We start from the raw sequence: 15,400 nt of genomic DNA on the forward strand, positions 1-15,400 counted from the left end.
CTCTTATCCTATCTGTGAAGTTTTACAGTTGTAGCTAAATGCGCACTTACATAAAAATCAATCCCAAAATTTCCTCCGTTTCGTACGATTTTTCTAAATATCTCATCCCGTACGCCCCCTAGCGAACCTTTTTGTATCGTGTCATCGACCTCTGCATAAAGTTTGAAGTTTTAAGTATCTAGCTCATCGAGAAGGTACTTAAAAGCTGGTCTGATAATTTTCAAATTCTTATCTAATTATTTCTATCCGTGCGCCACATAACGGAATTGCTTTTCCTTTTGTTGCATTGTCACGGTGTTCTAACCTATGTGTAAAGTTTCACGTTTGTAGCTCAATGAGAAGTTACTTAAAAATCGATTGCAAGATTTGTATGAACAGCGGACAAATATTCAATCGACCTAATATAAAGGAAGTAAAAAGACATATTAGGGGGATTCGCTTTGCCTTGCAACGATGCACAGATTGCACGAAGTATAAGATCACAAAAAAAAATGCATGTTATGCTTAAAACTATATTATTTTCGTGCAACGAATTGTTGGACATAAAAACCAAACCTACCTCAACAGTAATCCTCTCATTTCGCTCACAATAACATTGAGGAACTGTCCTGCCCCCAAATTCCAACCATCGCTAACGCTAAAACTATAAATATTTTTAATTTTTTGCCTTTTTTTGTTCCAATTTTTTGACTCTGGTTACGACGTGGAAGGAACAGATGACGCGAATATTGGACATTCACGTAGATGATGTACGCTACCGACTGTCCCTCACCTAAAGATTTTGGGGTTAACGTTCGATAATGCCACCGAAATCGATGGTTGGAGTTTGGGGGCAGGAAGGAACATCTCTATAAGCATTATGATGAGATTCGGCACCTGTCAACACAGCCATTTGATCCAGACGAGCATAATAAGGCCCTGAACCAAATCTACACAGAATTGCCTTTTGGAGACTTTAAAAATTTAAATTCTTACTTCTTACTTATTCTTGATTTTATAAAGAACTCGAGCTGATTCGTAGCTTCAAACGAGTTTTATGGCATCAAAACGGGTTTTTATTACCTTCTTGAGCTACCTGGGTCGCAGCGATTATACCTTCCTCCCTGCTTTTCCCGCAGACGTTGTTCGAATTGCTTTCATCGTAGGAAGAAGTAAAAATCGTATTTGTTCATAATTACATATTTTCGGCCCAGAAGAAGGTAAGTGCTAGCCGCAAAGGACTATATGATATTATTACCTACCGTAAATATCTTTGACTTAACTCAAGTCGCAATAATTTACTCCATTTTACCAGCATTATTTATAGTTTGTCTGCAGTGTTCGGGCTTCTACCACTAAATTAGTAGTAGATATTCTACCACTTTAACCACACAATCCTGAAACTCTACCATATTAGGTTAGGTTGAACTGGCCGGTCAATAAAGACCTCACATAGACTGCATATGTCAATAGTGTTACCAGAATTTGTTTGACGACCAAACGGAAGAACCCCAATCAGGTGTCAGGTCGTACGTTATAGAATAACTTCGTATTCTAGGCAAATACTCATCGTGAGCCTTAAGTCTTCTCCCTTCCGAGATATGAGCCACCTTGTGAGTCTAATATAGTAGGCTTTGCACATGATCTTAGACATTTTGCTGCCTCGCGCCTTTGTCCACGCCTTTCCTGCTTGATGGATCATATGCAACTCCTGTCTCCTTTTGATTTCTCCAAGCGGATTGGGACGTCTATCGTTGACTCAGTGAGTGTTGCACCCTCCTTTCCCAACTTGTCGACCTTTTCGTTACCGTCTATCCCTTTTATGACCGGAAACCCACTACAGATGTATGGTCTGGCCTAAGCGAAGTTTTTCCAAGGTTTCTTGCGATATTATAGAGACATATGTGTACATGGGCTATATTCCTAATAGCTTCATAACTCTTTGAAAAATTCCAATGACATAAGACTTCATAAAAAAAAAGCTAAAGCAATTATATCAACACATATTACATATGATGCACGCGTGCTCGGTTTGACTGCACAATTTAACCTAAAATTACAACAATAGAAATGTTAATAAGCACTAGCATCTAACATAGTGGGGGCCATATATAATCACCTCATGAACGTATACGCGGCAAGTACAAAATTGAATATTGGCACACGCGCACAAATGAATTAATAAAGACTTGCAAACTATGTAAACAAACTCAATCAAAACGAAATGTTGAGGAAAACGTTAAACTCATAGCTGGCAAAGGGCCTAGCTAATACAGCATACACAGCTAAAGAAGAGGAATCAAAAAGCGAGGTGGACGATGAGTTAGCTCCAATGAATTACAGTGAAATATGTAATAAGTAGATGAAAGCTGAGTTCAAGTCAATGACATCGGCACGTACCGGATGATTTGTAGACCAGGGTATACACTTATGTTAAGTAAGTATTTATATATGACTCGTACGCACATAACCGTCAATTATGGCAGAGCAAGTGAACTCTGTAGTCAGTAAAAAAATATGCCAATTGTATTTTATGTATGAGGAGAATTTGATGTAAGTACTGATTTGAGGATAATATTGTCAACACTTGAGTTTTGTATACCCTACAAGTATACTGAAAAACTGATAAAAGTTTGTCAAAATCAGTACAACTGGTGTTGAACTGGTCTAATCAATGTGCTAAAAGGCGAAAAGAAGAATATGGGAAGATCTCTTTAACGCGCCCCACAACAAAAGCGATATCGAACCATAAAAGATCTGAAAGATAAGTAATGATCTTGAGAAAGGAATCGGCGGATACGGAAGTAGTTTTGTACAAAACGCTTCGATCGCTTCAAAACAAGAAACGGTACGGCGTTTCATTGTTTTCCGCCTTGATATGATAGAGGTTATTAGAAAGATTTTTGCAAAACATTTATAGACTTTCCTCTCTGGAAAATGAAAATTATTTAGAATTGTTTTAAAATGGTTTCTTTTTCATCAATGTAGAGAATTATGTATATGTACCCATAGGCATGTCAGAGTTTAATATATTGCTATACCTAGAACAAAGAAGAAAAAGAGTAATTTTACCTCGATATGTAGGAGTGGTCCCAGTTCTTTGTCTGCTGTTCCGACAGGTCTGCAGCGTCCTTTCCTAGGCGGCAATATGTGGCTTGAGAACTTTATTGTGTAGGTATGCATTTTGGACGCGATGGTATTTACATACATATATAAATTTTGAGACTAAAACCAAAAGCCAAAGGGACATTTTATCTAGACCTTGGACCACCAAGGCTGGGTTTACATTCACCCTCACAATCAGGTTCATCCTGACCCTCACCCTCATCCCCACTTTCACCCTCTTCATCAGCCCCACTCTCACCCTCACTGATTCGGAAGCTTTATCAGTGTTTTTATTTCCATTAAACTTGAATCAATTGTTTAACAAAAACTAGTGAAATATCTGAATATGAAATACTGTGAAGTAAGAAAAAAAAAAAAAAAAAAAAAAATGTGAGGCGCGATAACCTCCGACGAGATTTTAGGCCGAGCTTTTTTCCTATTTTCGTCGTGTTTCTTTAATTTTTCCTACAAATTGGTGGGACGGGACCTACTTGTTTAATGCCGACTCCGAACGGCATCTGCAAATCAGATGAATTTTCACTGAGAGCTTTTCATGGCAGAAATACACTCAGTGCTTGCCAAACACTGCCGAGGGGCGACCCCGCTTAGAAACATTGTCTTCTAATTGAAAAAACGTGTTTTTAAAATTGTGATGTTGGTTGACCGGGGAGCGAACTCAGGATCTTTGGTGTGGTTTGCAGAGCACGCTACCATCACACCACGACGGCCGCCAATATAAAGCTTGCTACAAATTTGCTTACCACTTTACAAGCTACCAAAAACAAGTATAAAGTCAATAAAGTAAGCACACCTGAGAGCAAAAAAATAGCTACAAGTAAAGAAGGCTAAGTTCGGGTGTAACCGAACATTATATACTCAACTGAGAGCTTTGGAGACACAATTAGGGAAAATCAACATGTAGGAAAATGAACCTAGGGTAACCCTGGAATGTGTTTGTATTGCATGGGTATCAAATGGAAGGTATTAAAGAGTGGGCCATAGCTCTATAGGTGGACACCATCTCGGGATATCGCCATAAAGATGGACCAGGGGTGACTCTACAATGTGCTTGTACGATATGGGAATCAAATGAAAGGCTTTGAAGAGTATTTTAAAAGGTAGTGGGCCTTAGTTCTATAGGTGGACGCCTTTTCGAGATATCGCCATAAAGGTGGACCAGGGGTGACTCTACAATGTGTTTGTACGATATGGGTATCAAATTAAAGGTATTATCGAGGGTTTTAAAAGGGAGTGGTCCTTAGTTTTACATGTGAAGGCGTTTTCGAGATATCGACCAAAATGTGGACCAAGGTGACCCAGAACATCATCTGTCGGGTAGCGGTAATTTATTTATATGTGTAATAAAGCGAACAGTATTCCTGCCAAAATTCCAAGGGCTTTTGATTTCGCCCTGCAGAACTTTTTCATTTTATTCTTTTTAATATGGAAGGTGTCACACCCATTTTACCAAGTTTTTTCTAAAGTTATATTTTGCGTCAATAAACGAATCCAATTACAATGTTTCCTCCCTTTTTTCATATTTGGTATAGAATTATGGCATTTTTTTTTTTCAATTTTCGTAATATTCGATATCGAAAAAGTGGGCGTGGTCATAGTCGGATTTCGGCCATTTTTTATACCAAGATAAACTGAGTTCAGATAAGTACGTGAAATAAGTTTAGTAAAGATATATCGATTTTTGCTCAAGTTATCGTGTTAAGGGCTGAGCGGAAGGACAGACGGTCGACTGTGTATAAAAACTGGGCGTGGCTTCAACCGATTTTGGCCATTTTTACAGAAAACAGTTATCGTCATAGAGCCTATGCCCCAGCCAAATTTCACAAGGATTGGTAAATTTTTGTTCGACTTATGGCATTAAAAGCAGACAAATTAAATGAAAAAGGGCGGAGCCGCGCCCATTTTGAAATTTTCTTTTATTTTTGTATTTTGTTGCACCATATCATTAATGGCGTTGAATGTTGACATAATTTACTTATATACCGTAAAGATATTAAATTTTTTGTTATAATTTGACTTAAATTTTTTTTTTTTTTTAAAGTGGGCGTGTTCGTCATCCGATTTTGCTAATTTTTATTTAGCACACATATAGGAATAGGAGTAACGCTTTTGCCAAATTTTATCATGATATCTTCAACGACTGCCAAATAACAGCTTGCAAAACTTTCAAATTACCTTTTTTCAAAAGTGGGCGAAGCCACGCCCATTGTCCAAAATTTGACTAATTTTCTATTCTACGTCATAAGAGCAACCCACCTACCAAGTTTCATCGCTTTATCCGTCTTTGGTAATGAATTATCGTACTTTTTGGATTTTTCGAAATTTTCGATATCGAAAAAGTGGGCGTGGTTGTAGTCCGATTTCGTTCATTTTAAATACCGATCTGAGATGAGCGCCCAGGAACCTACATACAAAATTTCATCAAGATACCTCAAAATTTACTCAAGTTATCGTGTTTACGGCGGACGGAGTCACGGACGCACGGACATGGCTAAATAAATTTCTTTTTTCGCCTAGATCATTTTGATATATAGAAGTCTATATCTATCTCGATTAGTTTATGCCGTTGCGGATTACCGTTATGCGAACAAAGTTAATATACTCTGTGAGCTCTGCACAGCTGAGTATAAAAATGATTTGCTTTTAAGAATAATTTTCAGCATGTTTCAAATTTAAATTTTTGTAACGAAACCAATTTTGAAAACGGTTTCGAAAAAATTGGAAAATTTTAGACATTTCAGGAATAGCTATATGACATTTAGAATTTTAGTGAGCTTTATGAATATGCAGTTTTGTACTTCGACTTCTTTTAGTCTACGAACTTCGAGTTCTAAGTACTTCAAATTAGTAAAGACAAGTTTTTTTGAAGGCATTTTCAGATTTTCTTCCATACAAAGCACGCATGATTTTATTTTTATATTGAAAAACAGAAATACCCTTCGTACAGAAAATGGTTAAAAGTCGGTGCAAACAAGAAGGGACCTCAAACTTGTATCTCGTCCAGAGCTGTAAAATATTGCAATCATATATGATTGCAATCACAAAGTAGAACTAATATTTTAAACAAATTTGATCTAAACCATGTTTGAATGTAAAAACTACAATCTAACATCATTTATGAGTATTTGAATGCAATCACGTTTTGCTTACAATCATTTATTGTATACAAATTACAATCTAAAATCATGTGTGCGTATGTGATTGCAATCACGTTTCTGCTGCAATCATTTATACATAAATTGTTACTGCAGTTCAAAAAGCACTAATTTTGGTTTTTTTGTCAAATTTATTATTGGCCCTTCAGTAGTAACAATTTTTAGAATTTACTATGAAATATCAAACGAATTAAAAAAGCAACGTCAAGCTTAGTCTTCCATGACCGTATTTCAAGCATTTTTAATCGTGAGTGTGCATATACACAGAAACTAACAGAAATTCTAAATTATTGTATATTTGAGGATTGCAATCATAGTATTTGATTGCGTTTCTAAATTCATTACAATGAAGGTGTTTGCAAACGAATTGGTTTGTAAATTTTCTAATCACAAAAAAAAAAAAAAATTGATCGCAATCAAATAAACTAGACAATCGTTGATTATTAATCGAAATGATTGTTTACAGCTCTGGTCTCATTAGACTAAAATCAATTGAACAAAAAAGCTGCATACTCAACAAATTCAATAAAAAATTAAACGAAAGAATTTTGAAATTTTCATGACGGTTTTTTAAAAACTTCCCGATGCACAACTACAGTAAATTTTAGCTTTTGCTGTTAGTTTTGTACTCGCAATTGTACATATCACATGAATTTTGTACTTGCTTTTAGTAGCTTGTAAATTTGCAGGGAAATTTGTACGAAGTTTTTCTAACTGCATTTATCAATTTAAGGAAGAAAGGTTGAGTGAATATCGTCGTAATTTTTTGTTTCATCACTTCAGCATTTTAATTAGCTTGTCTGAGCAAATGTCAAACACTTTTAACTGTGCATACAATTTACTAATTGGCATTTACATATGTAAATATGTATGCACATATGACGTGGTACATGCATACTCGAACATATTTGCACACTAATTTGCACCAAACACTTTCCAATGCAAAATGTGACCTAATATCATATGTCAATTAGCTGTTCATGAACGGGTGCTACAAACCTCCTACTTCAACACCGCATAAACTCATTACATCGGAACATTAGACTGGGTCGATTTATTAACCGATATCATACCCAAAAAAAAATAATTTTAAAGCCTGAGAAATTTCATTTTTTTTTTTTACTTTTTTCGACTTTGATTTTTAAGGTTTTTTTCATGACCTACTAAAAAAAATTTCATTTGATTGTAACATTTTCATGTATACATATGAACATTTTTTTTAGTAGGTCATGAAAAAAACCTTAAAAATCAATGTCGAAAAAAAGTCAAAAAATGAAATTTCGCAGGCTCGAAAATAATTTTTTTGGGTATGCGTAGTGGAACTTTTTTTCCTGAGCCCAAACTCTATCGAAAAATCGATGGCGCGATATCGGTTAACTTTCGTCTATACAAATCGACCCACCCTACAGAACACGCATATATTTATTTACTACATATTCGATTGCCTATTTTATATATGTACATTGACTATCTACATATGTACATATGCACATTCTGCACACACTTACTTACCCTTCTTATGATGTACTTAAGAGGAACTGTTGGAAAAATGTGCTTAATTGCCGATGCCAAATCGGTGAGTATAACATCAGCATTCTGTAATTAAAAATGTAAATTGTTAAAGTTAATAACCAATTAAATATTCAATGCACTTTGCTGCTAGTTTCGTACTTATGTACATATTTATGTTTGCACTTACCGCACTAAAGCTCCCCGCATCAAAGCTGGTTACAAATGAATATGCGCGATCGTTCGTTATGATCGAGAAGTGTGCGGATTTTTTACTTTCCACTGCCTGTATGTCCAAGTAGTGAAAGTGGCATTCGATCTAGAGAGAGTGAAAAAGTGGGGAAAATAAAATCTTCATTAGTTTAACGTGATGGAAATTGTAAATGCAATTTGTTTTTCTTGCAGTTGTCAGTTTTTCTTTATTATTTTGGATTCAACTTACTTTGGTGGGCACCTTCGCGATTAGCAAATAAATGCGAACTGGTGTGAAAACCTGCAATGAAAAAAATATAAATGAGTTAATAGTTTTGCAGTATATTACATACATACTTTGTAAATATCTATGTAGGTAAAATAAGAGTTCATAATGGAATACGCATATGTTAAGATAAAACAAGTAAGGACGGAACTGTCGTCGGCTGTGCCGAAGACTTCATACATTTCACGAATGGGGCTGAACAATAATCTTATCCCGTTCGTAATCTCCAAATAATCGGATGTATAAGATAAGAAATATAAAGTGAACAGATGTACATACCTAAACGATTTTTAAGATAAATATAAAATAAAAAATAGGTAAGTACTTTGTGTGAGGATGCAAAGCTTCACGTTTTTTGTGGCCTGCATGTAAAAACTATGACTACGAATCACGTATTTCAAAAATATTTAACGTAAACGTAACTATTTGATGAATTTTGAAGCTTCTAGCCGTAAAAAAGGGGCAAAAATGACAGTTTATATGGGGTATATAATATATATACCACCGATCTCTATGATTTTTTCAGAAAACAATATATGCTATATACGTAAGCATTTGGTGAAATTTGAAGCTTTTAGCTGTTAAAATGGTGCTGAAATTGCAAAAAAAAATATATATATACTATATATACCATCATATATATCACCGATCTCTAAGATTTTTTTACACAACATTATATACCATATACGTAAGCAATCGGTGAAATTTGAAGCTTATAGCTGTTAAAATGGGGTAGAAATTGAGAAAAGTTTCTTATCTGAACAATCGGTTGTATGAGATATATACTATATATACAACCGATCTCTATAATTTTTTCAGACAACAATATATGCTTTATACGTAAGCATTCGGCGAAATGTGAAGCTTCTAGCTGTTAAAATGGGGCTGAAATTGCGAAAAAATATATATATACTATATATATATACTATATATACTATATATATATACTATATATACCACCATATATATACTATATATACCAACGATCTTTATAATTTTTTTCAGACAACAATTTTATCAAGATATCTCAAAAATTGAGGGACTAGTTTGCATACAAACAGACAGACGGACAGACGGGTGTGGCTAAATCAACTCAGCTCTTCATCCTGATTATTTCGGTATACTTAATGGTGGGTCTATCTATTTTCCTTTAAGGACTTACAATTTTGGGTTTCGTGGCGAAATTAATATACCATTTCATTTTCATGAAAGGTATAAATATGCAAAAAAGGTAGACTCGTTAAAGGGCGAATAAATGGTGACCATAAAGCCATAAACCAGATAAAACAGCTGATCACACCTACCTTATGGAAATCAATGTAATCGAGTTAGCGTTATGGTAAGGCACCATTAATCGATTACATTGATTTCAATAAGGTAGGTTCGATCAGCTGTGTTATCTGGTTATGGCTTTATGGTTATAAGTCACCATTTATTCACCCCTATGTCACTATCAGATTTAGGCCCGGTTTTTCAGTACAAGTTTAACTCAGTTTGTCAGTTAAACTTCTTCTGTCGTTTTTCAGTCTACTTTAAGTGAAGTTTAAGCTGAGCTTAAGCGGCCGATCTGGCAAGCTTAAACCCTAGTTAACCTAACGGTGATTTGCGTTCGTTCGAAATGGCGTCAAATATACCCATCAAGCATTTGGGCTGAGTACCATTAGAGCTCATGTTGATAACTAGCATACCTCTAACATCTCAAAAGAGTTGTTACGAAACAGTGGCTAAACTTGAGAATCATACAGAGCAATTCTAAATATTCTCGCGGAATTTTGTTCTCGAGGATTTTTTTATTCCCGCGGAAAAATTCCTCCAATTCTTTTCTCCTAGGGAGAAGAAAAATTGGGGAATAGGAATTTCGAATTTTCGAGGTCAGCTGTTTTGTCAATTGAAATTTCGTTGCGCATTTCTTCTTTTGTTTAAAAAATTGAAAAGTTTAATTATTGTTGCGAATTCGTGTGAAATTAAGAAGTAAGGTATAAACAATGCACATTATTGCATTGCATGTGGTATTCACAGAAATGAGTAATGAATTGGTGCCACAGCAACATCAACAGAGGAGCATAATACTGTTTTCACACAGACACTTAATGATCTCATTTCACCTGCTAAGGAAATCGTAAATTTTTTGCTTTCACACAGAAGTAACTGCTCGATTAGTATGAAGGATGAGACAGACAATCATGGCGGAACGATACAAGGTGGGAGCATGGTGACATACCTACAAACAAAAAAATTCCATGTACTTGTAAATTCGATGGACAAATGTCAAAATCGTACTGCGCCGGTAGTTGATGTATCAAATCAAATAAAAAAGGTTATAATCAGCTGTTCGATGCGGCCACCTTGTATCGTTCCGCCATTTGCTTTGAAAACTAAGAAACGGAAACGGAAGCGGAACGCTGCCAACAGAGTTGCATTGTGCTTTTGACTTCATTAGGCATTCGATTAGCTACTAATGAAATAATAATAGATTCGAATTTTGTAGGGAAGATTGAGCTCAATAAGCGTCTTAATGTAGAAAACTGTCTTTATTATTCAATAAGCCGTCTGTGTGAAAACAGTAAAAGAAGAAGACGGCGGGATAACACAAATCCGCCGGAGTTGCCTGCTTTCATTCTGCAAAGCAATTTTCTGGCGGCCACGTCGAGTTGAGTTTGCCTTTCGCCATATGCCAAAATCTAATTAAGCCTTGTTAAAAAATCCTTGCGCAATTTCTGGATGGCTGCATCAAATATACAAAGAACTCTTCCGTTGGTTATGATATACTTTTCGACTTAAAATAAAGAATATTGTGGTTGTTGTTGTATTAACAGTGAGAATATTGTGGTAGAATGTAAATACATATTTTAGCACAAATTTGTACAAATAAGTGTTCTTTCTTAAAAGAACGAATTTCCTTTAACTATTTTGATGCATTCCATTTAATTTAACTAGTGAAAAAGCTCCTATGAAATGGCAAAGAAATCTCCCTCTTTTCTCCCATAACCGGTTTCCTCTTTTTCGAACATTGTTCAGAATAGGAGGAAAGGGAGAAGTGAAAAAACTCACAAGGAATTTTTATTTAGAATACGAGGAATGGGAGAAGGGAAAAAACTCGCACCGAATTTTCATCTAAACGGTTATGGCCGTCCAACAAGGCGCGCCAGTCGCTCCTTCGCTCCGCCAACCGGCGCCAATTGGTCACACCAAGGGAGTTTCCACCTGGTCCTTCCAACGGAGTGGGAGCCGCCCTCTACCTCTGCTTCCATAGGCGGGTTCCAAAAGAAACACTTTCTTGGCCGGAGCATCATCTTTCATTCGCATAACATGGCCTAGCTAGCGCAGTCGCTGCGTTTTAATTCGCTGGACTATGTTGATGTCTGCGTATAGCTCGTACAGCTCATCATTAAATCTTCTTCGGTACTCGCCATCGCTAACGCGTAGAGGTCCATAAATCTTTCGAAGAACTTTTCTCTCGAGCACTCCCAAAGCCGCTTCATCTGCTGTTGTCATGGTCCAGGCTTCTGCCCCATATAGCAGGACGGGTACGATAAGTGACTTGTAGAGTATGATTTTCGTTCGCCGAGAGAGGACTTTACTTTTCAATTGCCTACCTAGTCCAAAGTAGCATTTATTGGCAAGATTGATTCTTCGCTGGATTTCAGTGCTGATGTTGTTGCTAGTGTAGATGCTGGTTCCCAAATAAACGAAGTCTTTTACTATTTCGAAATTATGGCTGCCAACAGTAGCGTGGTTGCCAAGGCGCGTATGCGTTGACTCTTTGCTCGATGACAGCAGGTACTTCGTTTTGTCCTCATTCACCATCAGCCGCATCTTTACCGCTTCAGCGCGGGTGTTTAGGCCGATGATATAAAATGTCATCGGCATATGCCAGTAATTGCACGCTTTTATAGTATATTGTTCCAGTGCGGTTAAGTTCTGCAGCTAGTATAATTTTCTCCAGCATCAAATTAAAGAAATCGCACGATAGGGAGTCACCCTGTCTGAAACCTCGTTTAGTTTCCAACGGCTCGGAGAGGTCTTTCCCAATTCTGACTGAGCTGATGGTGTTGCTCAACGTCATTTTGCACAGCCGTATAAGTTTTGCGGGAAACCAAATTCAGACATACCGGCATATAGGCAGCTCCTTTTCATGCTGTCGAAGGCGGCCTTAAAGTCGACGAAGAGGTGATGTGTGTCGATTCTCTTTTCACTGTTTTTTTTTTTCAAGATTTGGCGCATTGTGAAAATCTGGTCGATGGTAGATTTACCACGTCTGAAGCCAAACTGATAAGGTCCAATCAGCCGGTTCACGGTGGGCTTCAATCTTTCGCACAATACACTTGAAAGGACCTTATATGCGATATTAAGAAGGCCGATTCCACGATAGTTGGTGCATTTTGCAGTATCCACCTTCTTGTGGACTGGGCAAAGAACACTTAGATTCCAACCGTCGGGCATGCACTCGTCCGCCCATATTTTGCTAAGAAGCTGCTGCATGCGCCTTACCAACTCCTCGCCGCCGTACTAGAATAGCTCCGCAGGCAATCTATCAGCGCCCACGGCCTTGTTGTTTTCAATCTGGTTATTGCTATTCTATGGCTAGCAGCTCAAGCTCCTCGCACTCACGCCTTTCTGCTTCTGCTTCTTTCTTCCTGTAAAGGCGTCTCGCTTCCCTTTTCAACTCAGGATAGCGTTCACACACTCCTCTTGTCGCGCTCGCTTTTAACGTAGCCCTGTAGGCAGCGTCTTTTCTTTCGGTTGCAACGAGGCATTCTTCATCGTACCAGTTGTTTTTTCGTGGCCGCCGGTAACCAATTTTTTCTTTGGCGGCAGTACGAAGCGCTTTGGAGATATGCTCCCACTGCTCCTGTATTCCTTCAGGATGAGTTGTGCTCTCAGAGAGCAGGTGTGAGAGTCGAGTGGTGAAATCATTGGCAATCTGTTGTGATTGAAGCTTTTCGACGTCTAGCTTTCCATGTGTTTTTTGTTCCTTGGTTTTAGCCGTGTTGAGGCGGGTGCGTATTTTGGCTGCAACGAGATAATGGTCCGAGTCGATGTTAGGTCCTCGGATCGTGCGCACATCTAAAACACTGGAGGTATGCAGTCCGTCTATCACAACGTGATCGATCTGATTGCGAGTATTTCGATCAGGAGACAGCCATGTAGCTTGATGTATCTTTTTATGCATGAACATCGTGCTGGATATGACCATGTTTCGAGCACCGGCAAACTCAATCAGCCTCAGTCCGTTAGGAGAAGTTTCATTGTGTAGGCTGAACTTTCCGACTGTAGGGCCAAAAACACCTTCTTTGCCCACCCTGGCGTTAAAGTCGCCAAGCACGACTTTTATATCATGACGGGGGCAGCGCTCGCATGTGCGTTCTAATTGTTCATAAAAAGTGCCTTTCACCTCATCGTCTTTCTCCTCTGTCGGTGCATGGGCGCAGATGAATGATATATTAAAAAATTTTGCTTTTATTCGGATAGCGGCGAGACGCTCGTCCACAGGTGTAAACGCCAGCACTTGGCGACAAAGTCTCTCCCACCACGAATCCGACGCCGAAACTGCGCTTATTCGTATGGCCACTCCAATAGATGTCACAATTTTTGATCTTCTTTCTTCCTTGCTTCGTCCAACGCATTTCTTGGATGGCGGTGATGTCAGATTTTGCTTTGACGAAAATATCAACCAGCCGGGCATCTGCGCCAATCCCATTCAGGGAGCGGAAGTTACAGGTGCATGCCCTCAATGCTATTACGTAAGTTGAAAAATGATAGTTCCCAACTTGTGGTTCTTTGCCTGGACTCAGGTGTAATATTCCAATAATACAGTATTTTCACGAAAATAAAATATATATATTTGATTTATTTTTGATAAATTACGCTTCATAAAGGCTATCAATCAGCTATCAATCAGGTGTTTATCTTTTTTTTTTAACTTCACCTCAACTCGATATCCAATGTAGTATATCAACTGGAGAAACGTGATGAAAATTCATTTGAGAACTGTACATGTCTCAAAATCTCTCAAAGGTTGGATAATAATTTGAAAATGCTAATGACGTTGGAGATCAACTCGAGAACTATACATTTTACAAAATTTCTCAAAGGTTGCATAGTGATTGGAGAATGAAGTTGGATATCAACTTGAGAACTATCTGGTTTAAGAATAACTAGATAATGATGTTGGATATCACCTCCGGAACTAGATATATATTTCGCTGGAGAAATACCTTTCTGGTTTAAGAATAACTAGATAATTTATGTTTGTTTGTTTTAATGGTGTGTTCAAATTAAATTATCAAGAAATCAAATTATTATTATTAAGAATTCATGAGGTTATGGAATGAGGAATGTTCAATTATTATGCTTTTCTGAGAAAAACTAAAAAGAAAGAAATAAACATTTACTGGAATATTGCGATGGTACCATTTCGAAAACCGCTACGAATTCATCATCAGGCAATTTCGTAATGTTATTAAAGGTTTCACCGAGATTCGAACAGCGAATTAAACGGTGAAACTTGCAGTTGCCTTAACCACTAGGCTGTCCTGCTTGTATTTGTTTCATTGCTCAATTCAATTTATCTCATTTCTACACTAACAACACAATTGAGACATTCTGCCTCTATTAATTTGCGTAGTCTGTAGATTTGTTATTGTAAAGTTTCTTGTTTTCGTTGCGAATGAGAAGCTTTGTAAACTCGTGCTCAATTTTACATATTTATGTTTGTTTGTTTTAATGGTGTGTTCAATTTATACTTATTATTAAGAATTCATGATTTTAACGCCGGCTTATAATAATTGAATGTTCATGTGTGTTATTATGTTTTTCTGAGAGAAACTGAAAAGAAAGAAACATTTATTGGCATATTACGATGGTACATTTCGAAAACCGCCACGAATTCATCATCAGGCAATTTCGTAATATTATTAAAGGTTTCACCGAGATTCGAACCGCGAATCTTTCTTCTTTCCTTTCAGTTTCGTTCAGAAAAACATAATAATTGAACATTCATTTATTATAAGCCGGTGTTAAGCTCATGAATTCTTAATAATAACTAGATAATGATGTTGGATTTTACCTCCGGAACTAGATATATATTTAGCTGGAGAAATGTCTTTTAAATGTTTTTTGGGTAAGCAAAATCCAGCTGCTTATGTGTCTACAA

At 37.1% G+C, this 15,400-nt stretch overlaps 1 protein-coding gene across 4 annotated transcripts in view; it reads right to left on the reverse strand.

Moving 5' to 3' along the window:
• The window catches only part of LRR (Leucine-rich repeat), a 446,397-nt gene that overhangs the window by 102,972 nt on the left and 328,025 nt on the right, over positions 1 to 15,400 (reverse strand). For all 4 annotated transcript variants that reach the window (XR_010951282.1, XM_067775595.1, XM_067775596.1 and 1 more), the window contains exons 3-5: positions 8,209 to 8,259; positions 7,957 to 8,085; positions 7,770 to 7,853 (exon numbers count right to left, since the gene is read on the reverse strand). Coding sequence is in view for 3 of the 4 variants with exons in the window: in XM_067775595.1 (XP_067631696.1) it covers positions 7,770 to 7,853; positions 7,957 to 8,085; positions 8,209 to 8,259 (264 nt within the window). In the remaining variant the exon portion in view is untranslated. The remainder of the gene's footprint in view (positions 1 to 7,769; positions 7,854 to 7,956; positions 8,086 to 8,208; positions 8,260 to 15,400) is intronic.

The sequence above is a fragment of the Eurosta solidaginis genome, chromosome 3, assembly GCF_040869045.1.
Source record: "Eurosta solidaginis isolate ZX-2024a chromosome 3, ASM4086904v1, whole genome shotgun sequence".
Classification (NCBI taxonomy): Eukaryota; Metazoa; Arthropoda; class Insecta; order Diptera; family Tephritidae; genus Eurosta; species Eurosta solidaginis.